The 22,945-nt window shown below is 31.8% G+C and overlaps 1 protein-coding gene across 1 annotated transcript; it reads left to right on the forward strand.

Moving 5' to 3' along the window:
* The first annotated feature begins 21,215 nt into the window (after positions 1–21,215).
* LOC126888514 (uncharacterized) lies at positions 21,216–22,550 on the forward strand. Its single transcript, XM_050656856.1, has 2 exons — positions 21,216–22,012; positions 22,142–22,550. Exons 1-2 carry the CDS (start codon positions 21,216–21,218, stop codon positions 22,548–22,550), a joined length of 1,206 nt encoding a protein of 401 aa, XP_050512813.1.
* The last annotated feature ends 395 nt before the right edge of the window (positions 22,551–22,945 follow it).

A 22,945-nucleotide genomic window follows, 5' to 3' on the forward strand; every position in this document is an offset into this window, starting at 1 on the left:
TTTTCATACTTGGCAGGAAGTATAGGTACTGTACAAACTACCAAATTATGTTAAACAAACGTTTGTGGCTGTTACCAGAGGCGTACGACGGGGGAAAGTGAATGGTTGACCCTTTCCAAATTCTACGCCACTGGCGAAATTGCTATTTTAGTTCAATTTTTGGATTCTCCAATACTTTCTATGAAAATAATATATTCTTCATTCGTAACGATAAAGTCATTAGTTTTCGAGATCTTTGAAGTTAAAAATGAAACGACACGGCTATTTTGATTAATGTATTGTGTTGCTTCATTTTTATTTTCAAATATCTCGAAAACTAATCATTTTATCGTTACGAATGAAAAGTATATTATTTACATAAAAAGTATTGCAAAATCAAAAAATTACACTAAAATAGCAATTTCGTCAGTGGCGTAGAATTTGGGAAGGGTCAACCAGACACTATCCCCTGTCGTACGCCTCTGGTAGTAGCTAGAAACATTTATTTATTTTAATTTAGTAGGGTGTACAGTACCTACACTTTCTACCAAGTATGATAAGGATACGCCAAATAGTTTTAAAGTACTGGGTACAAATAATTTTTAAATTTTAATCATATGAATCATATCCTAAATTAATCAAAATAACTGTGCCGTTTCATATTTAACTTTAAATATCTCGAAAACTAATGACTTTATCGTTACCAATGAAGAGTATATTATTTACGTAGAAAGTATTGGAGAATCTAAGAATGGTACTAAAATAGTAATTCCTGAAGTGGCGTAGAATTTGAGATGGGTCAACCATTCACCATCCCCTGTCGTACGCCTCTGGTAGTAGCTAGAAACGTTTGTTTATCATAATTTAGTAGGGTGTCTAGTAGTCGCACTTTCTGCCAAGTATAAAAACGATACATCAAAGAGTTTTAAAATGCTGAGCAAAAATAATTTTTAATATTTTAGATAAAACACCCTGTAACTCAGTAAGAAACCACATTTTATTTAAGTGTTTTAGGTTAAATCTTCGTATTTTGTGCTAAGGTTTCTCCAGTTACTATATGGACAATTATTAATGAAACACCCTGTATGTTTTTATTAATATTTTACGCACCAACAATCTTAAGTACGTAGGTATTTTGATATCTCTTCCAATATTAATAAATTAACGATCTGTTTAGATTTTATGTGTTTCTTTTTCGAAAAATTATTGATTGAATATTTTTTTACTGCCACCTAATAAAATTTCATGTATCTTTTGTTGCAATTAATGTTTGGCTTCAAGAATCACGAATCACCCACAAATTAAAGCACTTAGGTATAGGAAATGCTTAAGAAATAAATAAAGTAGGTGCCATAAAATATCATTTTAGTATAGTACTAAAATACAGAGTGTTTCATTTAAGAAAACTCAGAAAATACTAATTCCGAGATTTGGTCAACCCTGTACGCTAAAACTAAGCGTTTCTCGATATTAATAATGTTTAACAATAGTAGAGTATACTAAAAATCGTTTGAGCATAAATAAATTTTTTTATGTCAAATCACTACAATCTACAAGGTGTGAATATTACTACGAAACTACTTCGTATACCTATTATTAAAAACCCCTATATTTTAGGAAAGACGACATAGATGAGAATTCAAAAATGTAAAAATATACCTACAGGGTGTTCTATTTAAAAAAACATGAATTTTTATCACCCTGTCAATACGGGTGGCCCTGTATATTTAAAAATATTTTTAAAGTATATTCCGATCTTTGCCCCAAATTTTACCTAATTAACTTTTTCTCGTATATCTTACGACAAACAAGTAATTGGGCTTCCTCGCACTAATGCCCCACCCTGTATGACGTTAGCGAAACATCTGATATTAAAAAAAAATAATAAAGCGACAAAATTAATTTTTACACAACTAAGTAGCGACAAAGAAGCGTCAAATTCAGCAACGACTCGATTTGAATTTGAAACATTATTCGTTGTTGTGATTCGCCAAGTTCATAAAATATGAAGTTAGCGAAACACCGGACATTAAAAAAAATAAAAAAGCGACAAAATTAATTTTTCCACCTACCTCTACCGAAAGTATAAGTCTTCCTGACCTGATTGTAGGGAGGCAAAGTCGTACTTTTCCTCCCTAGGGAGGAAAAGTAAAAGTGACGTCATCGTATGTCATTGATGAAATTACTTATTGACGCCCTATATAATATTCTATTATCTATTTACGTAAGTATCTCTACATTTTAACGTTTATGTATAGAGCACCCTGTATTTTACAGAATGGTAAAAACAGTAAATTGTTATTTTGATTTAACAATGTTTACATTAATAATTTGACTTATATTTGACAGTTGACAGTTATACAGTACCTACTTGTTAGTTTTAGTGCTCTAATAAATTTTGTCAGTTAGTTACATAAATAAATTATTTAAAAATGAAAAAATTACTTGATATTTGAGGAAGGTGGAAAAATCATATGTATAACATGGGAGTAAAGTGCCTTTTCCTCCCTCGAATGAGTACTGCCCTCCGCTACGCGTCGTGCAATAAACTTCATTCTCGGGAGGAAAAGTAGCACTTTCCTCCCTTGTTATACAAATAGCTATTTCCACAACTAATTAGCGGCAAAAAAGCGGCAAATTCCTATTGTGCGTGCCGTATTATTTGCGAGAAGTGATTCGTTAAGTTTATGTAGGTACATCAGAAGACTTAGGGTGCATTACCGTGAGTAAAGAAGCCTCAGTGCCTCCTGATGATGGAAAAACTTTACAACTTTGACATTTTTTGCATAGGAGAAATAAAAACAATATATGGATCATATACATAGAAGATACTTTGTGATCACCTTTAAAAATAATGTGCTGGCAAATTAACGGGTAAGCGCAAAATCTTGGTCTAATGATATTTAAATGCGTTCATTTTTTTTCGAATCCTGAGAAAACTAATTAGTATTTTTGAAAAATGTAAACTCAGAATGAAAGATTACATTATTACCAAGAGTCGAATTCCCTGAAAACTTCTATGTTTATTTTAATAAGTTACAGTGGTGAAAAAAAAGAGAAAATTTATTGTGATTTTTAATTTCAAATATTTTATTCAAAAGAAACTTTTTGTTTATTCTAAGAGACTTTCGGCGCTCGGTAATAATGTAATCTTTCATTCTGCGTTTAAATTTTTCAAAAATATTTATTAGTTTTTTCAGGATTCGAAAAAAAATTAATGCATTTAAAAAGAATTGTATCAATATTTTGCGCCTACCCCCTTAAAAACAACTTAATCACATTTTTTAATACAATTTATTGTATTGAAAATTATTTCCAAACGGACCTCTCTAATAATATTGCTGCTTCAAGGATAAAACCTGATAATATCTACCCCGAAAGCTATTTGTGCCTCTTCTTAGAACTTAAGTTATTTACATAATCCCCTTTTTAGATCAAACAAACTATATGCATTCCGTTTACCGGTTTCCTTTTAGAAATATTTTAGCAGCTTGTATAATATATAGCTCCAGTTTGCATTTCGATTTGTTTTATTATGAAATGTTTGCGTTTCATCAGAACAAATTTAAATTTTAATATCAAAGCTAGACAACAATTACAAAATAAATAAACCGGTGATATTACTAACCAATATTTATTTTTTATAGTTGATTTATTCCACTAATGATTGATGGAATTCATTTTAAAAAGTAAAACTGAACACGACTAGTTTTCAAATTTTCACAAAATGTAATAAACAAACTGTTTTTGTACTCAAACTCGTTTTTTCTATAATGGAGAGATATCATTTACACCGCGAAACGCAGTGGCGTGCCATCGAGATGCTTCAAGCTGGCAGAAGCAACAGAGACGTTGCTGAGGTCCTCTACACCAGTGGCGGCTCGTCAGAGGAGGCAAGGGAGGCTCAGCCTCCCCATAAATTTTTTTACACACTCTATACTGTTTTGTTTATCATGAATCGCGAAAACAACAATTACTCTCACTATTATACAACGTGTAAATTCCATATTATCACTAATTATCCATACGTACGGAGCATTAGCATTAGAACGGATTATGAATTAGGATGATATTATGAAATGTAAATAAAAATGGTCAAAGATGGGGCCTTAAATTACATTTTTTGGCGCATTTTTTTGCTAGTGCGTCTAGATATTTTACAGTTAGGTATAGCATCCCCTATTGTAAAAATCACGAGCCGCCACTGCTCTACACGAACAGAAGTGGTTTATGGTTACGGTTTCAAGAAACTGGTGATGTTTCTGAACACCATACAGGTCGTACAAGGATAACCAACCAGATTGAAGACCGTTTTATTTGTTGCAGGCTTTGCGAGATCGCACTGTAACTGCATCATAATTACAAATGAGGCTGCAAGACACACATCAGGTGTTTGTAAGTGGCCAAACAATTAGAAATAGCTGCATGATGAAGTAGGGTTAAATGCTCGAAGACCTATGAGAGTGCCTTTGTTGTCCATAGGAAGGGAGCGTTCAAGTATTACGTAACGCAGGCAGTCCCGGACTAAGAATCTTGAGGCCACTAGGCAACCCAAGCTGGGAGGCCCCTTAAGAAACTTTTGTCTTTTCCCTCCAAAAGCTTGGATAATTATATTAGTGTAGATTTTGTAGATTTATACTTAAATTTTTGTTTCATTTTGTAAAACTTCTTGCTTGAAGAAAAAAAAAACAAAGAAATAGTCAAGAAACTATTAGTTTATATAATTTTGCTTAAATTTTGTGCACCGAGAGAACAATTTCTTTTCTCCTAAAACACCGATTTCTTTGAGCAATATTTCTTAAAAGTTAACATATCCTATTAACTTAAACATACCGGTTCACATATAAAGAAACGAGTTTTTTAAACACAACTCAATAATTTCTTACAGATAATTTCTTCAATACTAAGAAATGCATTAATAGTTACATTTAATTTTCTTATCCTAAAGTTTTTATTTCTTAAATTGAAAACTACAAATATTTTGCAGTATAAGAAATATAATGTTAAGTTATTCCATATTTATATTTGTGAACAAGAAATTTTCTTGCAATCAAATAAATATTTTAAACCACAAGAAATAATTCTTGAGAAATACCCTCTGTAGTAACTGTGGTTATAAAATAAAAACTTTGTCATTAATGCCGAAATGTTACTTGCAAAGAGATTTTCTTCCACAAAAGAATTGCGCAGATTAACTATTTATGATTTAGTCGTCAGTGTTTGTCAAGATGGCGTGATATGTTCATGTTAATATAGATGGATGTTGGATTTATTGGTGTACTTTAAAAATTAACGGATATTTTGAAGGTATACGTACATATATAGGTATTAAATAAAAGTAAATTGAGTAATTTAAGATGTAATAATAATATTGTTGCGTATCCGAATGGTTAAAAAAGAAACATAATAGTATCTTTATATGCTTTTTAGGTCTAATGATGGACGACTCTGAAATAAAGTAACTTATTATTCTAACTGGGAAATATGCCACAATTTAAAGCTGGGACAGAATGATATAATATATAGCTTCAGAACAATATTAAGAAAGGAGTTATTAACCAACTGCGGGGCCTTCCAGAAATGGTAGAACTTCATACATGTAAGTACCTTTTTAAAAATGTGTATCAACCATAATAGGTTTCTTGAATGTATCGTCTTCTATAAAAATATACAATACAACGCTATATCAAACATGGCGGGTGCAATGCTGAGGATTTTTTCTGTTAATTTATTTGAGATAAAGAAATCAGTTAGTCTAAAAGAAATATAAGTTTATGGTTAAGAAATGTTATTGCCGAAAACCGTGAATTAGTTAATATGTATTAAATGACTTAGATGTAAACTAATAATACTTTCCCGTAATACAATTTTTTAATGATTAGGTATGTTGTCTCTTTTAGATTATAAAAATTAAGAAAATTACATATTATTATGTCTGCTTCAATGTTTTACATTGGTTGTATTTTCCCTCTTGTTTTAGCTAAACAATGTTTATTGTGTGACTTAATATTATACAGATAAATAATTAATATTTCATTAACAAAAAGAAAAAAATAAACAAAGATGTATAGGTTAAATAATGCCATGTTTGAACTAAATATGATTGATTATTATTAGTATTAATAGTTCTTATGTGGGGCCGTGTATTTGTTTTTTTTTGTGTTTCCTAAATTTGTCAAAATAAATATCTATATCTTTATAAAAAAATTTTATTAAAGTAAGTTTACTCTTTCTACATAACGATTTTGTTTTAGTGAATTGCTGATATAGAAAGTGCTATTAACAAAAGAAGGAAAATTTGAGGAAGTTGGATTTGCCTCTCCATCCCTTTATTGTTGTGTAGAAGCCAGTGGTTTAAGAGTGAAGAAAATATTTGTATGTAATAATAACGTTTTATATCTTGTTTTATTAATAAATAATGATTTTACCTTAACACAATGATTTATTTCGCCGTATGTAATATCACTTTATTTTCAAGAAATATTAACTTAACTCTAAATATACGTTTATCTCTGCGAAATATATTTCTTAACATTAAATAAATTAATTATTAATAGTAAAATAATAATATTCCTTACTAAGATATATTATTGCTCAGAAAGAATAGTTTTCTAATGTGTAGAAAATATATTTTTATGACTAATAAAATTAATTAACATCAAGTGTAATTTCTTTCTGATAAATGGGTTTGAAGTTTGCCAGAAAGTGATAGTTCAATCATGTTTAAGATATATTTCTTTGGCTGTAGTAGAATTTATTTGAAATATTTTAGAAAATTATATCTTACATACAAAGGTATATTTCTTAGGCAATATGCCAAGTCGATCTTTCTTAAATATTAATAAAGTTTCTTTATGTCAAGAATTTTTTTCTCTCGGTGTAATAGCAAAATTATTTTAGTTTTTTTTTGTAATAGTTATCAATAAACGAACGATTAATTTTAAGGTATTTTTTTCTAATAATGAAAAACAAAGAAGGTCATACAAAAACTATAGTATTCTACTCACATGTAATCGCTATTACTCACTCTGATGAATAACGACACTCGCCTTCGGCTCGTGGAATTTAGGGTAATGCTAGTCTATTTTGTGCCCGTGACAGTTTCTAATAATTTTAATTTTTGAAAATGACCGTTCGACTGTTGCATTTCTAAATATTAGCGTAGACAAAAAATCTTACAAGCTACAGACAAATTTCGAAACTTCGATTCGAATTTGTTCTTATAAGTTATAAATAACCAAAAAAGACTATGAAGCAGGAATAAATTATTTTTTGCTACAAGTCATGAAGATGGACTATAAAATTGTTTGAACTGTAATAGTTCATCTTAAATTTCCGGTTCAATATCATCAGTATAGTTTTCATGTAGTTTTGAAGCATACACCTTTATTTGAGTATGACTCAGTTTTGGAAAAACAAACAAAACACCAAATACTGAGTTACTGACTCGTACGCTGCCAATTGACGACTTAGCTCAATAATTAACTTTTTAAAATTGGTAGATTCGTTTCAAGCTTTAACTTTTCCCCACCCTGTAGAAAAACTTTATTGGATTATCATTATCAAAATGTAGTTTTCTTGCTCGCGTTTGTTTACTCTCGTCGGTATTTTCAGAGTATTGTAGATCGCAGACCGTCTGCTCGTAGTAAGCAAAATTATCTCTTTGGGATTTTAAGAACTCCAAAAATCATTTTAGAACCTAAACTGCAGTTTAAAGTTCAACCTCTTCTCTCTGTATTGATTTACTGACAGCGTTGATGAGTTCTAAAATTGTTGCGCAGAGGTCATTAATTATGAATGTTTCTGTTTTGACATTTCTTTCAACAAACACTTAGCCTCAGGAACTGTTTCAGCTTTCTGATTAGGGTCTTCAGCAAGAGTACGAAGAGCAGATTTGAAGTTGTAACCTTTAGACAAAGCTCTTGTTGCATCAGTCCTTGCAGTCTATCTAGTGCTGCTTGTTCTTTTAAGGACAAGGTTTAGATCGTAGCTTCTCAACGGTGGGTAGAGGCTGAAAAAAAGTTGTACATGGACTGAACAAATCCAAAATACGATAATGCTCCAACGGGTCCAACGTAACTTTAGCAGCACTTACTCCAACTTAAGCGAGTGTGCAGCACAAAAAATGTAAATTGCAAGTTTGTTAATCTTAGATAAATGAGCCTGGATACCATTGTATTTGTCTAGCATGTAGCGGAAGGCATGAGTAATGAAGGAGAGGGTGGCGAGGGGGCGCTGACTTATTTGTTGTTCTTGATCTTACTACTTTTTTAAGAAACAGTGCTGACTGATAGGCAGTACTGTTCCTTCTAACAAACGGCATTCATTAGCGACTTATTCTCACAACATAGGCTTTCTATGTAAACAAAAGTATGCATTGCAATGTAGTTTCATACATCCACCATCACTTTTATGGTATTGCGCGATATTTATTATGATTTGTCGTTTTTATTTAATTCGAATTATAATTTTTTGTGGGTCAGTGGGCACAAGAACACGCAACTTAAGTTAGACGTGATTGGGCCTCTACTTTGTTCACCGATGAGTCTCGATTTGGATTTGCACCAAATACAAGACGGACAAGAATTTGTAGACGATCTGCCAATGCTGAACGATTGGTATCATGCAGAAGGTTCATAGAAAGCAAGGCGGCAGTATAATGGTATGATGTGACATCACTCTTGGTTGATATATTTGTCTCTCATTTGGACATATTTGTCTCATATAGACTCATTTGTCTGGAACGGTTTCTAAATGCAACATACTATCGCGATATTATTCTCGAACCTATATTGTTGTACCCTTTGTACAACAAGCTGGTCTCCAATTTCAATTAATGCACGACAATGCGCGTCCGCATACTATAGTATTTTTACTACAAAAGCGATATTACGTAGGTCAAAATTTTTGACGTAAGAGAACTGTCAAAACATTAGAATGTGACTTTTCATTATTGCCATGTTTATAATAAACATGGCAATAATGAAAAGTCACAATCTAATGTTTTGACAGTTCTCTTACGTCAAAAATTTTGCCCTACGTAATATCGCTTTTGTAGTAAAAATACTATACCAGGGTCGTATGCATATTCCTCGAAGATAATGAAATTGAGGTTTTACCATAGCCTGTACAATCGCCAGATTTAAACAAAATATTGCGTTCAATACAAAGCAGCTACTGTTTGAGGGCCTTTTAATGGAGTGGAACAGAATACCGCAGCAAGTCATTGATCATCTGATCATGAGTTTACCTAACAGATGTAGGACAGTAATCAACAACCTTGGAGGTCATACACTATACTAACTTAACCTAAAGACTACTTTGTTGAGGGTTGAGGGGCAACAAATTAGGTTTTTATTTTTTTTTGTTGCCATTTTTTGTCTTATGGAGTTCTCTTTTAATTTTCTTAAGAGCTGTTAATTAACAAAACTAAATTCATTGTTGTCAGCCGTGTAAATTTAGATCCCGGGGCACTAATGGCAGATAGCGAAGAGATCCAGAGAGTCGACAGATTCACTTACCTCGGAACTACCCTCAACTCACAATGGGACCACTCTCAAGAGATTAGATCCAGAATTGAAATGGCACGGTCTGTCTACATTTATTAAGCTGAGATCCTTGCTATGCTGCGGTGATCTCAGTTTGGGAACCAAGATGCGGATAGTGAGGTGCTACGTTCTTCCAGTGCTACTGTATGGAGTTGAAGCCTGGACACTGACGCAAGCCACTGAAAAGCGGATTGAAGCCTTCGAGATGTGGATCTACAGGAGGATACTAAAAATATCTTATGTGTACCATGTCACCAACATTGAGGTCCTACAGCGCATGACAAAAGAAAAAGAAGTGCTTAATTTAGTAAAACAACGTAAGCTTGAGTACCTTGGCCACGTGATGCGGAACGAAGAAAAATATCGAGTTCTTCAACTCGTCATGCAGGACAAAGTATTTGGCAGGAGAGGACCGGGACGCCGTCGTATCTCGTGGTTGAAAAACCTCCGACAATGGTTTGGGATAACCTCCGCGGAGCTGTTTCGCAGAGCAGTCAACAAAACAATGATAGCCTTGATGATCGCCAACATCCGGACCAGATAAGGCACTGAAGAAGAAGAAGAGCTGTTGCGATAATTCTAAGAAAAAATGTTTATTTTATATTCGAAACACTTGTTTATAACTTTTCTTTTTAACATTTGAACTAAATTATTTGAAATCTTTCTGTAATCTCGCAATATGTTTTTGTTCTCTAGATCAGCGTTTCCCAACCGGTGGGTCGCGACCCACTAGTGGGTCGTGGGCAGATTTCAGATGGGTCGCGGCGTGGTTCTTACAGTAGCTGAATAACGTACATATACAGAGTGAGTTTTATGTATGGAAACACTCATTTATCTCAAAAACGGCTTACACGATTTTTATAGATTTTGGTAGGTATGGGTTTTCGAATGCGGCCGATATTATAGTGCTAATTACATTGTTGTCATATTTTCCGTTTTTCTGGAAATCTAATGAACTTTCTTATTTCAAATGGAACACCCTGTATATTTTTTGTGTTTTGAAGTCCCTAAGAAATACTGATAATTTTTCATGTTATATTCCCTATACCTAAATACCATAATTTCGGAGTTATTGCTACATTTATTTAAAAAAAAATTAAACAAATTAAGAAAGTCAATTTTTTGACCCGGGTAAACACTATTTTAGGTTGTTTGGATCATGGGGAACAAAAAGATTTTTATAACTTTTCTCTAAAATTAATCGTTTCCGAGTTATAAACGATTTTTTTTTTCTTTGGAGTTGTATGACTACGGGCCCTTCAAGACTCATTCGCTGATTCACCAATTTTACTCATTTATTTTACAATATCTTTTCCTATACCTATCTACGTATACCTATATCTATAGCCTTATTTTATCAGATATCAGATACCGATAAGTAATTTGAGATTGTTTCATTTTAAAACATTTTAATTTTAAATGTTAATGCAGCCCGATCGCTCGTCCTCTCATATGCACTTCATTATAAATTAAAAATCAATGTTTTAGAATAAATAGAGACAAAAAATCTTATGGCAAGCTATTAGAAGAAGAGTTGGGCTTGAATTTAGGTACTTTATAATTTCAAAAATTATATTTTATACTTGTGTTTTAGAACCTTAAAAATCGTCATTATTCGATTTTTTTCAGTTTTAAATTGTTGATTACTCGAAAACGATTAACGTAAGAGAAAAATTACAAAAGACCTTTTTTGTTCCCAATGATCCAAAGAACCCAAAATAATATCCACCTGGGCCGAGAAAATTGATTTTTATAATTTGTTTAAATTTTTAAAAGATTTTTTTTAAATACATGTAGCAATAACTCCGAAATTATGGCATTTAGGTATAGGTAATATAACATGAAAAATAATCAGAATTTCTTAGGGACTTCAAAACACAAAAAATATACAGGGTGTTCCATTCGAAATAAGAAAGTTCATTGGATTTCCAGAAAACTGGAAAATCTAACAACAATGTAATGGCCACTAGAATATCGGCCGCCTCAGAAAACCTTTACCCACCAAAATCTATAAAAATCGTGCAAGCCGTTTTCGAGATAATTGAGTGTTTCCATACATAAAACTCACTCTGTATATTATCATCATGGGTGAGGGATGGGTCGCGAATATGAAAAAACATCAGAAAGTGGGTTGCTAGACATAAAAGGTTGGGAACCACTGCTCTAGATTATTTTGATATATGTATACATGGTGTAACAAAAATACAGGTCATAAATTAAATCACATATCTGGGACCAAAAATAGTTCGATTGAACCTAACTTACCTTAGTGCAAATGAGGAGCAGACTTTCATATCGCACTTTGTCCATTTTTTACATTTTTCAGGAAATGAGAAAAACTGCCACTCCGTTATTAATAAAGTTAAAAAACACACACAAAATATGAACAAATGTACTTTTTTATTATCAATTTGCCCTGTTTATAAGTAAAAACAGACTTTATTAGTTTTTTCAAAAAAAAAGAATGTGTGTGTACTTTGTACGCACGTAAGAAGTTATACTTCTATTATAATATAATTTCAACGAAATAAATATACCTACTTAACAGTTGTTACAATACAAAAAATTAACAATAATTACCAAAAATGAACCAAAACTTATGCCAAATATTAAAAAAAAAATGAATCGTCCGGGATTTGAACCCGCAGTCTCGCGATTTTTTGATCTCTGGTCCAATGCTCTACCAACAAGGCCATCAAGCCGCATGCAACTTACCTTTCAGATATACATAATTACACATCACGGTGACAAGTGAAATATAAAAATAGATGTTTTATTATTTTACGCCCAAGGAAGACAAATCCAAAGACACAAAATTATAATAAAAAACCTTTTAAACCACCTTTTTCAAATTGCGCAAGTTGTATTATTAATATTAATGTTAATAAATGAATTATAAATATTTTGACGTTTCACAATTTGACAATTCACTTTTAACTGCAGTGCCTTAAAATTTTTAAAGCACTAGTGCCTTAAAGTAGCATTTTTAACGCTCCTATGGAGTCCTAAAAATTGCATTTTTAACACGTTTGTAGAAAAATATATTTAAAAACACTAATATATTCTTTCCACACTTTTCTGGACTGATACATACATAAATTAAAACATTTTGAAGTATAACTTCAAAAATATAATATGAAAACTATTTAAAAAGGCAGTATAACTATTAACTAACCTTTGTTGTTTCTCTTCCCACAAATTTTAAAACGCAACAACCATACATAACCAAACCGTCAACCGTCCAAACCACAGCTGCGCTACAGCTACCATATTGGATAATTTTTGACATGTCATTTGAACATCCAATCAGAACAAAGTTATAATGCGCATGCGCCGGGATCGTAGGTTTTAACATATAAAAATTCACCCTCATAGCGCGCGTAAAGAAGTATAACTTCAAAAATTTTTTTTGATGGACAAAACGCCATTTGATTGTCTTTAAAGGACAAAATGTAGTTTGATTGTCCCTAAATGATAAAATAAAAATATTAACTAAAGATGCATTTCTGCGTGTTTGGAAAGCAATATAGAAAATTAAAAAAAATATATATATATGACATGGATGTCGTCCTCCAGAAGGCAGCAACTTTCTTCTTCATATTCTTAGTTTTTTCTTCTTTAAAAGCATGCTTCATTGGCAATTCCAGCAGAACCACGTTACTTTTGCTAAAGTAAACTTAAAAACTTTTTAGAAGAGTCCTTATTTCTGAACAATACCTCTGTTTTGTACAAGATTTTGTTTTCCCAGTAGTTTGTTTGCATTGAGTTATGATTATTCTATTGGTTTTACTGATGCCTATAACTATTTTGAGTGAAGGTGCTGCATGTTTTAAGTCATACAAAGTCCAATCAGAGCTTAGCATGTGGACTTGTCCTTTCTTAAATCTTTTTCTCTTTTTTTTTCTTTTAATGTCTTTTTTTAGAAATTCAGTCAACGCGGCAATTATTTCTACATCACCTTTTCCTGCTTCATGCTCAAAACATGTATAAAAAACAGGAGTTTTTGTTAAAATATCTGTCACACAAAATGCAAAATAAAATCGTTACATGGTAAAATAGCATTGCAAGACGAACGAATCGCATTTGTCCAAAATAGTGCTATTTGTTTGTCTCTCGGTAATGGACAAAATGCGTTTGGTTTGTCTAGGCGATTTTTGAAGCCAAAAATATACGTGAAATAGTACCCTTGGAATATCTAGGAATGTGTAAATTAATAAAGGATGTTTTGACGAATCCAACGCCACGTCTATGTCATAATGTGAAAATATGGACAAAGTGCGATTTGAAAGTCTGCTCCTCAAATGAGCACATAAAAAAATTACAGCCCTTTGAAATTACAAAATAAAAATCGATTTTTTTTCAATGTATTAGAGATTTTTTATTGAAAATAGACATGTGGCATTCTTATGACAGGAACATCTTTAAAAAAATAACAGTGAAATTTGTATACCCTATAAATAAAAATCTTATGGGGTTTTTTTGTTCCCTTAAACCTCCCCAAACTTTTGTATACGTTCCAATTAAATTATTATTGTGGTACCATTAGTTAAACACAATGTTTTTAAAACTTTCTTGCCTCTTAGTATTTTTTCGATAAGTCACTTTTTATCGAGATGCGGCTTCCTTTTTATAATGTTTACATAAAAATTGTAAGGGAGTTTTGTTCCTTTAAACCCCCAAATGTTTGTATACGTTCTAATTAAACTATTATTCTGGTACCATTAGTTAAACACAGTGTTTTTAAAACTTTTTTGTCTCTTAGTATTTTTCCGATAAGCCACCTTTTATCGAGATGTGGCTTCTTTTTTAATATGTTTCAAAACATAGGTACCTACCTAAAAATGTAAATTATAAATAAATTTTCAAATCGTACTTAATAAACCATATATACAAATATGTGGTGGATTCGAGAATATTCAAAATATCTCGATAGACACTGGCTTATCGAAAAAGTACTAAGAGGCAAAAAAGTTTTAAAGACATTGTTTAACTAGTGGTACCACAATAATAATTTAATTGGAACGTACACAAAAAATTTGGGAGTTTTAGGGGAACAAAACCCTCATAAAGTTATATGGGGTGCACAAATTTCACTTTAATTTTTTTAAGATGTTCCTGTCATTAGAATGCCACATATCCATTTTCAATAAAAAATCTATTTAGTATAATAGTTTTCAATATATTGGAAAAAATCGATTTTCATTTTGTAACTTCAAAGGACTACTTTTTTTCTGTGCACATTTGTACTAAGGAAGTTAGGTTTAATTGAACTATTTGGGGTCCCAAAATATGTGATTTAATTTATGACTTGCATTTGTGTTACACCCTGTATACTTGTTTTCGTCCTGCTAAGGCCAGTCCAATAATATATCGATTGGGCTACTTTAAAACAGTACCTACTTCTGGTTGCAACTCCAAAATCGGAAGTCCGAGGTCAAATACCTTTAGTACTATCCTTGGGTTATAAGTTATAAGCTTTCATTCGAAACCTAATTTGTCATTATATCTGGTCTAATGACCGAGGAGTTATGTTTATAGACGGACAAACAGACATTCATAATTGAAGGCTTTCACATTTTTGTAAAAATATCAGTGAAAACAACCACTTACCATTAGTTTAAAGTTTTTTAGTTAAATGTCTTGTATCAATATTTATGGCAGGACTAGGTATATTTGATTTGCTCCCGCACTGCATGTCCGTCTCCTGTGATATGAACTGCCGTTATTTTCCCTCCATATTTCACCCTTGTCTTGGTCTGTTACACCCAACTTAACTCTATTTGTTGAGCACTGTTACGAGTTAAGGTCATTTTTTTAGAAACTGCGTGTTACATTTAATAAAGTGTGATTTTTATGTCATAAAAGAAATGTCAGCTTTACTAGATAAGTAACTCGAATTACTCTAGCTTATTGAAGATGATAGAAATAAATGTAGTTGAATATATCGGTAGGTACAATGTACTATAAAAAAATGGTTTCTTTTATAAAACACTAATTTTATTTATAAACTGTGGCAGCACAGCACAACTACCTTTAATATTAGCATAATAATATACAGGGTTACATGACATCAAACCTCTGGTTTTCTTTGATTACGACTAAATTCTGGGGTATAATACAAAAAAATCGTTTATAACAAAACTAGTGTATCAAAGTCGTCTATAATTCAATTTTTTTTTCGATTATACAGTCAGTTGGACGGAATAAACCAAAGTTGTGTGTTTTTTTTTAAATAAAATTAAAATTAGGTGGGTACAACATTACTATAAAAAATGGTTTCTTTTATAAAATACTAATTTTATTTATAAACTGTGGCAGCACAGCACAACTGCCTTTAATATTAGCATACTATAATACAGGGTGTCCAGAAACTCTACCGACAAATGAAGACAGGAGATTCCTCAGATAATTTTAAGACAATTTAACCCAATTCACCTAGTCGGAAAATGCTTCCTAAGGGAGCTAGAGCTCTTTGAAGATGGCGTCATGTAATTAGTTTTTCTTAAATACCTCCAGAACGCTTCTATTTAGAAAAACGAAAATTGGTATACACATTTACTTTCCAGAAATGAATCGATTCCATCCATTGCGAATTTCTAGTACAGGTCATAGGCGTCCGTTTTGGGTAGGGCAACGGTTATTTTATCGCCTAACTTTTTTGTCTTTAATTTTTAAGCATTTTTGACTCTGAATTATTAAATTGTGAGTTATTCTAGTACTAAAAGGTACTCTTAGTTTAAGTCGATAGAATACACCGTTTTCTAGAAAAATCGATTTGAAATTATTCGTTCCTTGAATTTAAAAAAAAAAGATTCAAAAAAAACTATTTAGAAAGATGAAAACTGGTACATTTATTTATATTCCAGAGATTAACCGATTTCATTAATGGCGAATTTCTAGTACCGGTCATAGGGGTCCGTTTTGGGTAGGTCAACAGTTATTTTATGGCATAACCTTATTGTCTTTAATTTTTAAGTATTTTTGACACTAGATTATTCAATTATGAGATATTCGAGTACTAAAAGTTACTCTTGCTTTAAGTTGGTAAAATACATTATTTTTTTTTAATTTTTTTTAACTTTTTTTTAAATTCCCAAAACTAAAAACTTTCAAATCGATTTTTATAGAAAACGGTGTATCCTACCGACTTAAAGTAAGAGTACCTTTTAGTACTAGAATACCTTACAATTTAATAATCCAGTATCAAAAATGCTTAAAAGTTGAAGACAAAAAAGTTATGAGATAAAATAACCGTTGCCCTACCCAAAACGGACGCCTATGACCGGTACTAGGAATTCGCAATGGATGGAATCGATTCATTTCAAGAAAGTAAATATGCATACAAATTTTCGTTTTTCTGAATAGAAGCGTTCTGTAGGTATTTAAGAAAAACTAATTACATGGCGTCATCTTCAAAGAGCTCTAGCTCCCTTAGGAAGCATTTTCGGACTAAGTGAATTGGGTTAAATTGTCTTAAAATTATCTGAGGAATCTCCTCTCTTCGTTTGTCGGTAGAGTTTCTGGACACCCTGTATACAGGGTTACATCAAACCTCTGGTTTTCTTTGACTACGACTAAACTCTGGGGTATACAAAAAAATATCGTTTATAACAAAACTAGTGTATCAAAGTCGTCTATAATTTAAATTTTTTTTCGATTATACAGTTGGACGGAATAAACCAAAGTTGTGTGTTTTTTTAAATAAAATACCCTATATATTAAATCATTTTTTTTTCATTTTTTTTTAAATATGAAGAGTTTGGATGTGTAAAATTTTATAGGTCTAAATTGAATAATTGTCGAAATACTTAAGCTTTTATTGAGAACAATGGTAAATTATAATATGTAGAGGGCTGTGGATTAGCTTTGCAAGGTAACAAAAATGTAACTGACATGTCAAAGTTTGTATGGTGTACTGTCATTTTTAAATCATTTAATGACATAATATAGCTCATACAATACAGGACGATTCATTGGAATCATAATTATGTATATCAATTCATAACAATTGGAAATATTTTAAGTGTAGATTCTTGGTCTCAAAATATTAAGATTTATCCCAAATCACTTAAATAAAATGTGGCTCCTTACTGAGTTACAGGGTGTTTTATTTAAAAATTTAAAACTACATTTGTACCCAGTACTTTAAAACCATCTGACATATCCTTGTCATATTTGGCAGCAAGTGTTGGTACTGTACACACACCCTACTAAATTATGTTAAAAAAGCGTTTCTGGCTACTACCAGAGGCGTATGACGGGGGAAAGTGAATGGTTGACCCTTCCACATTCTACGCCACTCATGGAATTGCTATTTAATTGCAATTTTTGGATTCTCCAATACTTTTGATGTAAATAATATACTCTTCATTCGTAGCGATAAAATGATCAGTGTTTTAGATATTTTAAGTTAAAAATGAAACGGCACAGTTATTTTGATTAATTTATTATGCCCCTTCGTTTTTAACTTCAAATATATCTTAAACTAATGATTTTATCGTTACGAATGAAGAGTACATTATTTACATTGAAAGTATTGGAGAATCTAAAAATTATGCTAACATAGCAGTTCCGCCAGTGGCGTAGAATTTGGAAAGGGTCAACCATTCACGTTCCCCCGTCGTACGCCTCTGGTAGTAGCCAGAAACGATTATTTAACATACTTTAGTAGGGTGTACAGTACCTAACTGTTGCCAGGAATCGACAGGAGTGGCGACTTCTTTGTGAGCAGGCCAAGATCCACAACGGATTGTCGAGCCACTTATGATGATGATGATGTACAGTACCTAACACTTTCTGCCAAGTATGACACGGATATGTCAAATAGTTTTATGTACTAGTTTCGAGCCTTAGGAAACTTTGTGAACAAAAATGATGATGACAAAATGAAAATTGCATTATTAAAGAAGGAAAATGCATTGCATTTCGAAGTGATGAAAAATGGTAAACTTATAATTCGGAAATAATTGAAGGAAATGACTTCAAAATCGGGAGTTCTTTTGTATCCCTGAACACGAATATCATGACAGCGATATAGACTTATATATTAACATAGACTGAGCATAACTTCCGCGCTTCCTGACGACAAGATGCAAGATATCTTGGACTGGTTTGATGCTCTCCGAGATACCTGGTGTCGAGAAGGGGACTCGTCTAGTCGTCTACAGTATTTTCAAAAACTTCAGCCTGGAAAACAGTTATGTATTGATTTAGGCTATAAGATTATTTATTATAGTTACATGTTTGCCCAAGGTCTCCTGATGCAGTACCATGGGCAGTTTTAGATCCATCAGTGAATCATATTAAGTCCTCATTAATATTTGGGACTTCTTGTTCTCTAGATATTAATTGTGTTAATCTTCTCAGTGAAGATTAGTTCTGGTGTAATTATATCTGAGTTCATCATAAAGATGGATATAGTCCCAGTAGTTTTTGTATGGCTATTCAATACATTATTCGGCCTCCAAGTATTTTTTGCGTTTAGTCTCAGGAATGTCATAAAGGCTACCGCCGAAATATATAATTCCAGCGGAGGGAGACCTGTGATCAGCGCCGGATAAAGGGGCGGGCGAGCCGGGCGACCGCCCGGGGCGCCGAATTTTGAGGGGCGCCGAATTTTGAGGGGCGCCGAATTTTGAGGGGCGCCGAATTTTGAGGGGCGCCAAATTTTGAGGGATGGTGATATAAAAATAAAATATTTTTTACATTATTTTTTTTAAACTTTGAGCATTATTCTTAAGACATGATTGAATAATAATTTTAATAATAAGAAAACTATGGCTAGCTATTATCAGAATCAATAACTCAAAAAAAGAATAACAGACAAAAACAAAAATTTTCTAATCAATGTAATGCAACCTAAGAATTTTTATCGCCCATATAATATTAATGCAGACTAAAAATGTTTTTTACGATCTAAAAAGTTTGTCCAGTTTTTAAAAGAACATTTTTGTCACGTACCTATCACTTATGGTAACAATGTAATACATACATACTTAAAAAATTGACAAAGACCAAATTTATGAATAGTCAGGGATATTATAAAACTGGCACTTGTATAATATATTATGTCAGATATGTTACATACGCCTCAATGGTTAAGGTTAAATAATTTTTTCTTTCTGTTCTGTAAACTTCCGTTAACAAGACTGGCATGTGCCCGTGGGTGTGTAATAATTAAAGTGAAATAAAACAAAGATTTGTTAGATATTGAGAATTTGTGGTATTGTGGTGTTAATTAGGTATGTTTTTACGTTATATAAATTTCGGTAAGTAGGTATCGACGTAAAAAAATATATAAAATTTATGGTAAGAAACATAATATTAAATTTCACATTGTCAGAAGGTAAACAGAATTTTGAACATTTGAAGTGATTTTTTTAAATTATTATTCTCATCCGTGTTAGTAAATAAATTTACCTATTCTTTCATTTAAAAATGATTTATTTCTTCTTCTTACAATTTTTCCGCCAATAAACTGGGTATGAACGAATTAGAAATGACAAGTTCTGTTTTATATGAATATATTATAGAAACTTATTTCGAATACTTTGTAAGGTTAAGATGTTTTATTTTTTGCATAAAAACGACGCGTTGCATAAGAAAAGGAAAGATCAATAATTTTTGTATCACAAATTGAACGAAGAATTCCAAAATGATATTCTATTTGAAATATCTCAGTGGCGTATACTTTTTTTTCTTTAAAAATTTCAGACCATTACTCGTATGTGCGCCAAATCGTAGATATAAAATTCTTAATTTTATGTCAAAAAATGCGCAATAATTATCTCTTAAAACCCATTAAATTTCATTTGCATATCTCAACCGGTTTTAGAGCACTAAATAAATCGTCAGTTTGTAAGAAAAATTTCAACAGCCTGTATCTCGGAAACTCATCATTTGCGGACATACGTTTATGGAAACTGTCATTATTTTTTCATGTAGCCTTAAACTTTGTCGCACTTATTTAGAAATACCCTGCATATTACTAAAGATTTAAGCAGTTTTCACTGTATTATATTATCCATTTTGATAGCTACTTTCTTATTCTTGTAGACTGCTCTTATTAATATTCGTGGAATTTCGATTTCTTCCATTGCTTTCCATAGTTTGGTTCTGAGTATCGAATCATAGTCCTACTCATTATATGAGATACATAAAAAGTTAATGAATATTTTAATTGAATTTAGATTTAGATGATTGTAAGGCCAAAGATATGACAGTGGCTCTAACATGAATGGATAAAATAAAGGTGTACAAGCTCGTGTTTGCAAAGACTATCGCCCTGCTTTTTTTATGCCATATGGATGCCACTCCCTCAATTTAGTCATTGGGGATGCAGCTATATCCTGCGCACAATCAACATCTTTTTTGGTATTGTACAAGATTATTAACATTTTTTTCTGCTTGTTGACAATGTGCATTTATCTTTATCTTTTATCTAGCTCCTTAGTCGTTTGAACTTCCTTATGCTATGTCATATGTTGGATCAGTTATAAATAATAAATATTGTACTATTTTTTAAATAAATATATTTTCACATATTGTCAAATAACTGTCAAACTGCCAATACGTGTTTTTCAGTTCTTTCGCATTTTAAAGTTTAATTTCAAGTTTTGTCTGATCTTTTTAATAGAGTAGACACATTTTGCAGCTGTATAGTGGTGACAACATATTATATTTGGTGATATGTCGGTTAGAAAGGAGATTGATGACCCGGGTGGAACAATAATTGAGGATATTTCTGGTGAGTCTGTTCCAATTAAAAATAATTATAAAGACAATATTCCTAGTGCTGAGAAACTACATTATGACAAAAATATTCGTTACCGCTTAAGTGATTCAGGCCCATTTATTGTTTATATTGAGTCTACCGACAAGAACATTGGAAAATTACATGCTATCAGAGTTGGACATTATTTACATTTAAATAATTTCAAAAGTAGCATTGCTGAAATCAAATCTATTGGTAGGAATAAAATTAAAGTAGTTTTGAATAATGCATCATCGGCCAACAATATTGTAAGTAGCGACTTTTTAGAAGTCAACAATTTAATTGCTTATATCCCACAGTTCTTTGTGGAACGTCGTGGTTTAATACGCTCAGTTGACACAGAATTTACAGAAATATATCTATTAGAAAAACTTAAAGCTGAGAATCCAGATAGTAATATTAAACAAATAAAACGACTAAAGCGTAGAATCACAACAGAAACAAATGATATTAAACTAGTAGCTAGGCAACTTGTATGTATAACATTTATTGGATCTTCTTTACCAAAAGAAGTCATAATCAATAGTTGTATTTTTCCGGTGGAACCGTACATATATCCCGTTATACAATGTGAAAGATGCTTAAGATACGGACATATGACACAACAATGTAAAGGGAAGGAGCGCTGTAAAAACTGTGGTGAAAACCATAGTAATACGGATTGTTCTATGGTAACCAAATGTTTACATTGTAATCAGCAACATTCGGCATTGTCAAGAGAGTGTCCAGAATATAGTAAACAACGAAAAATTAAGGAAATTATGGCAACAAAAAATATATCGTTTCAGGAAGCTGAAAAAGTTCACAGTAATCCAAATTATTATTCAAACGTGTTTACTAGTAATAAATTCTCGTTGTTGGCTAATGATTCTAGCAGTTTTCCTCCACTACCTTCTAGAAATGTCAATTTACCATCAGTATGCAGTATCTCTAAACCGAGAGTTGTGAGAAGAAATTCCATATCTAGTAACACCTCCGAATCGTTAAAAGAAAGAAGACTGAATGAGAGCGAAAATATTGATAATGAAAAAGTTGAAAAGAATACGGCCAGTTCGTCAATCTTACCAAACCCTTATAGGGATGAGTTTATGATGCATAAAGAAAAAATAGTTGAAGGCATTTCTAATATAATATTCAGCTTTCTTTCCGATGTGTCGAATTGGAAGGCTAGTTTTCATAATGATCCAAATTTAATTAAAAAGCAAATTTCAAAGTTATTAGAAAATTTATCCACATCTAATGGCACATAATAGTTTAAAGAATTTAAATTTAATACAATGGAATAGTCGTTCTACTGTATCTAATGCACAAGCTTTTAAACAATTTTTGTATTCTAATGATATTGACATTGCAATTTTATCGGAAACATGTTATAAGACAAATCACAACATTGTTTATAGAGGATACCAAGTTATTAGAAAAGATCGCCAAGGTCGCAGATTTGGAGGTGTAGCTATATTTTTAGGCCTACGGATGCATACTTATAAAATATTGGATGTTATAAATGTTGGTACGTTAGAAATTTGTGGTGTAAAAATTGATTTTAATGGCAGATTAATTAATATAATTTCGTTGTATAAAGCTGATAAAAATCTAAGCATCCGGGAATGGGAACGTCTTTTTCATTGGTGTTGCTCACTTGAAG

The sequence above is a fragment of the Diabrotica virgifera genome, chromosome 7 (genome assembly GCF_917563875.1).
Source record: "Diabrotica virgifera virgifera chromosome 7, PGI_DIABVI_V3a".
Lineage (NCBI taxonomy): Eukaryota > Metazoa > Arthropoda > Insecta > Coleoptera > Chrysomelidae > Diabrotica > Diabrotica virgifera.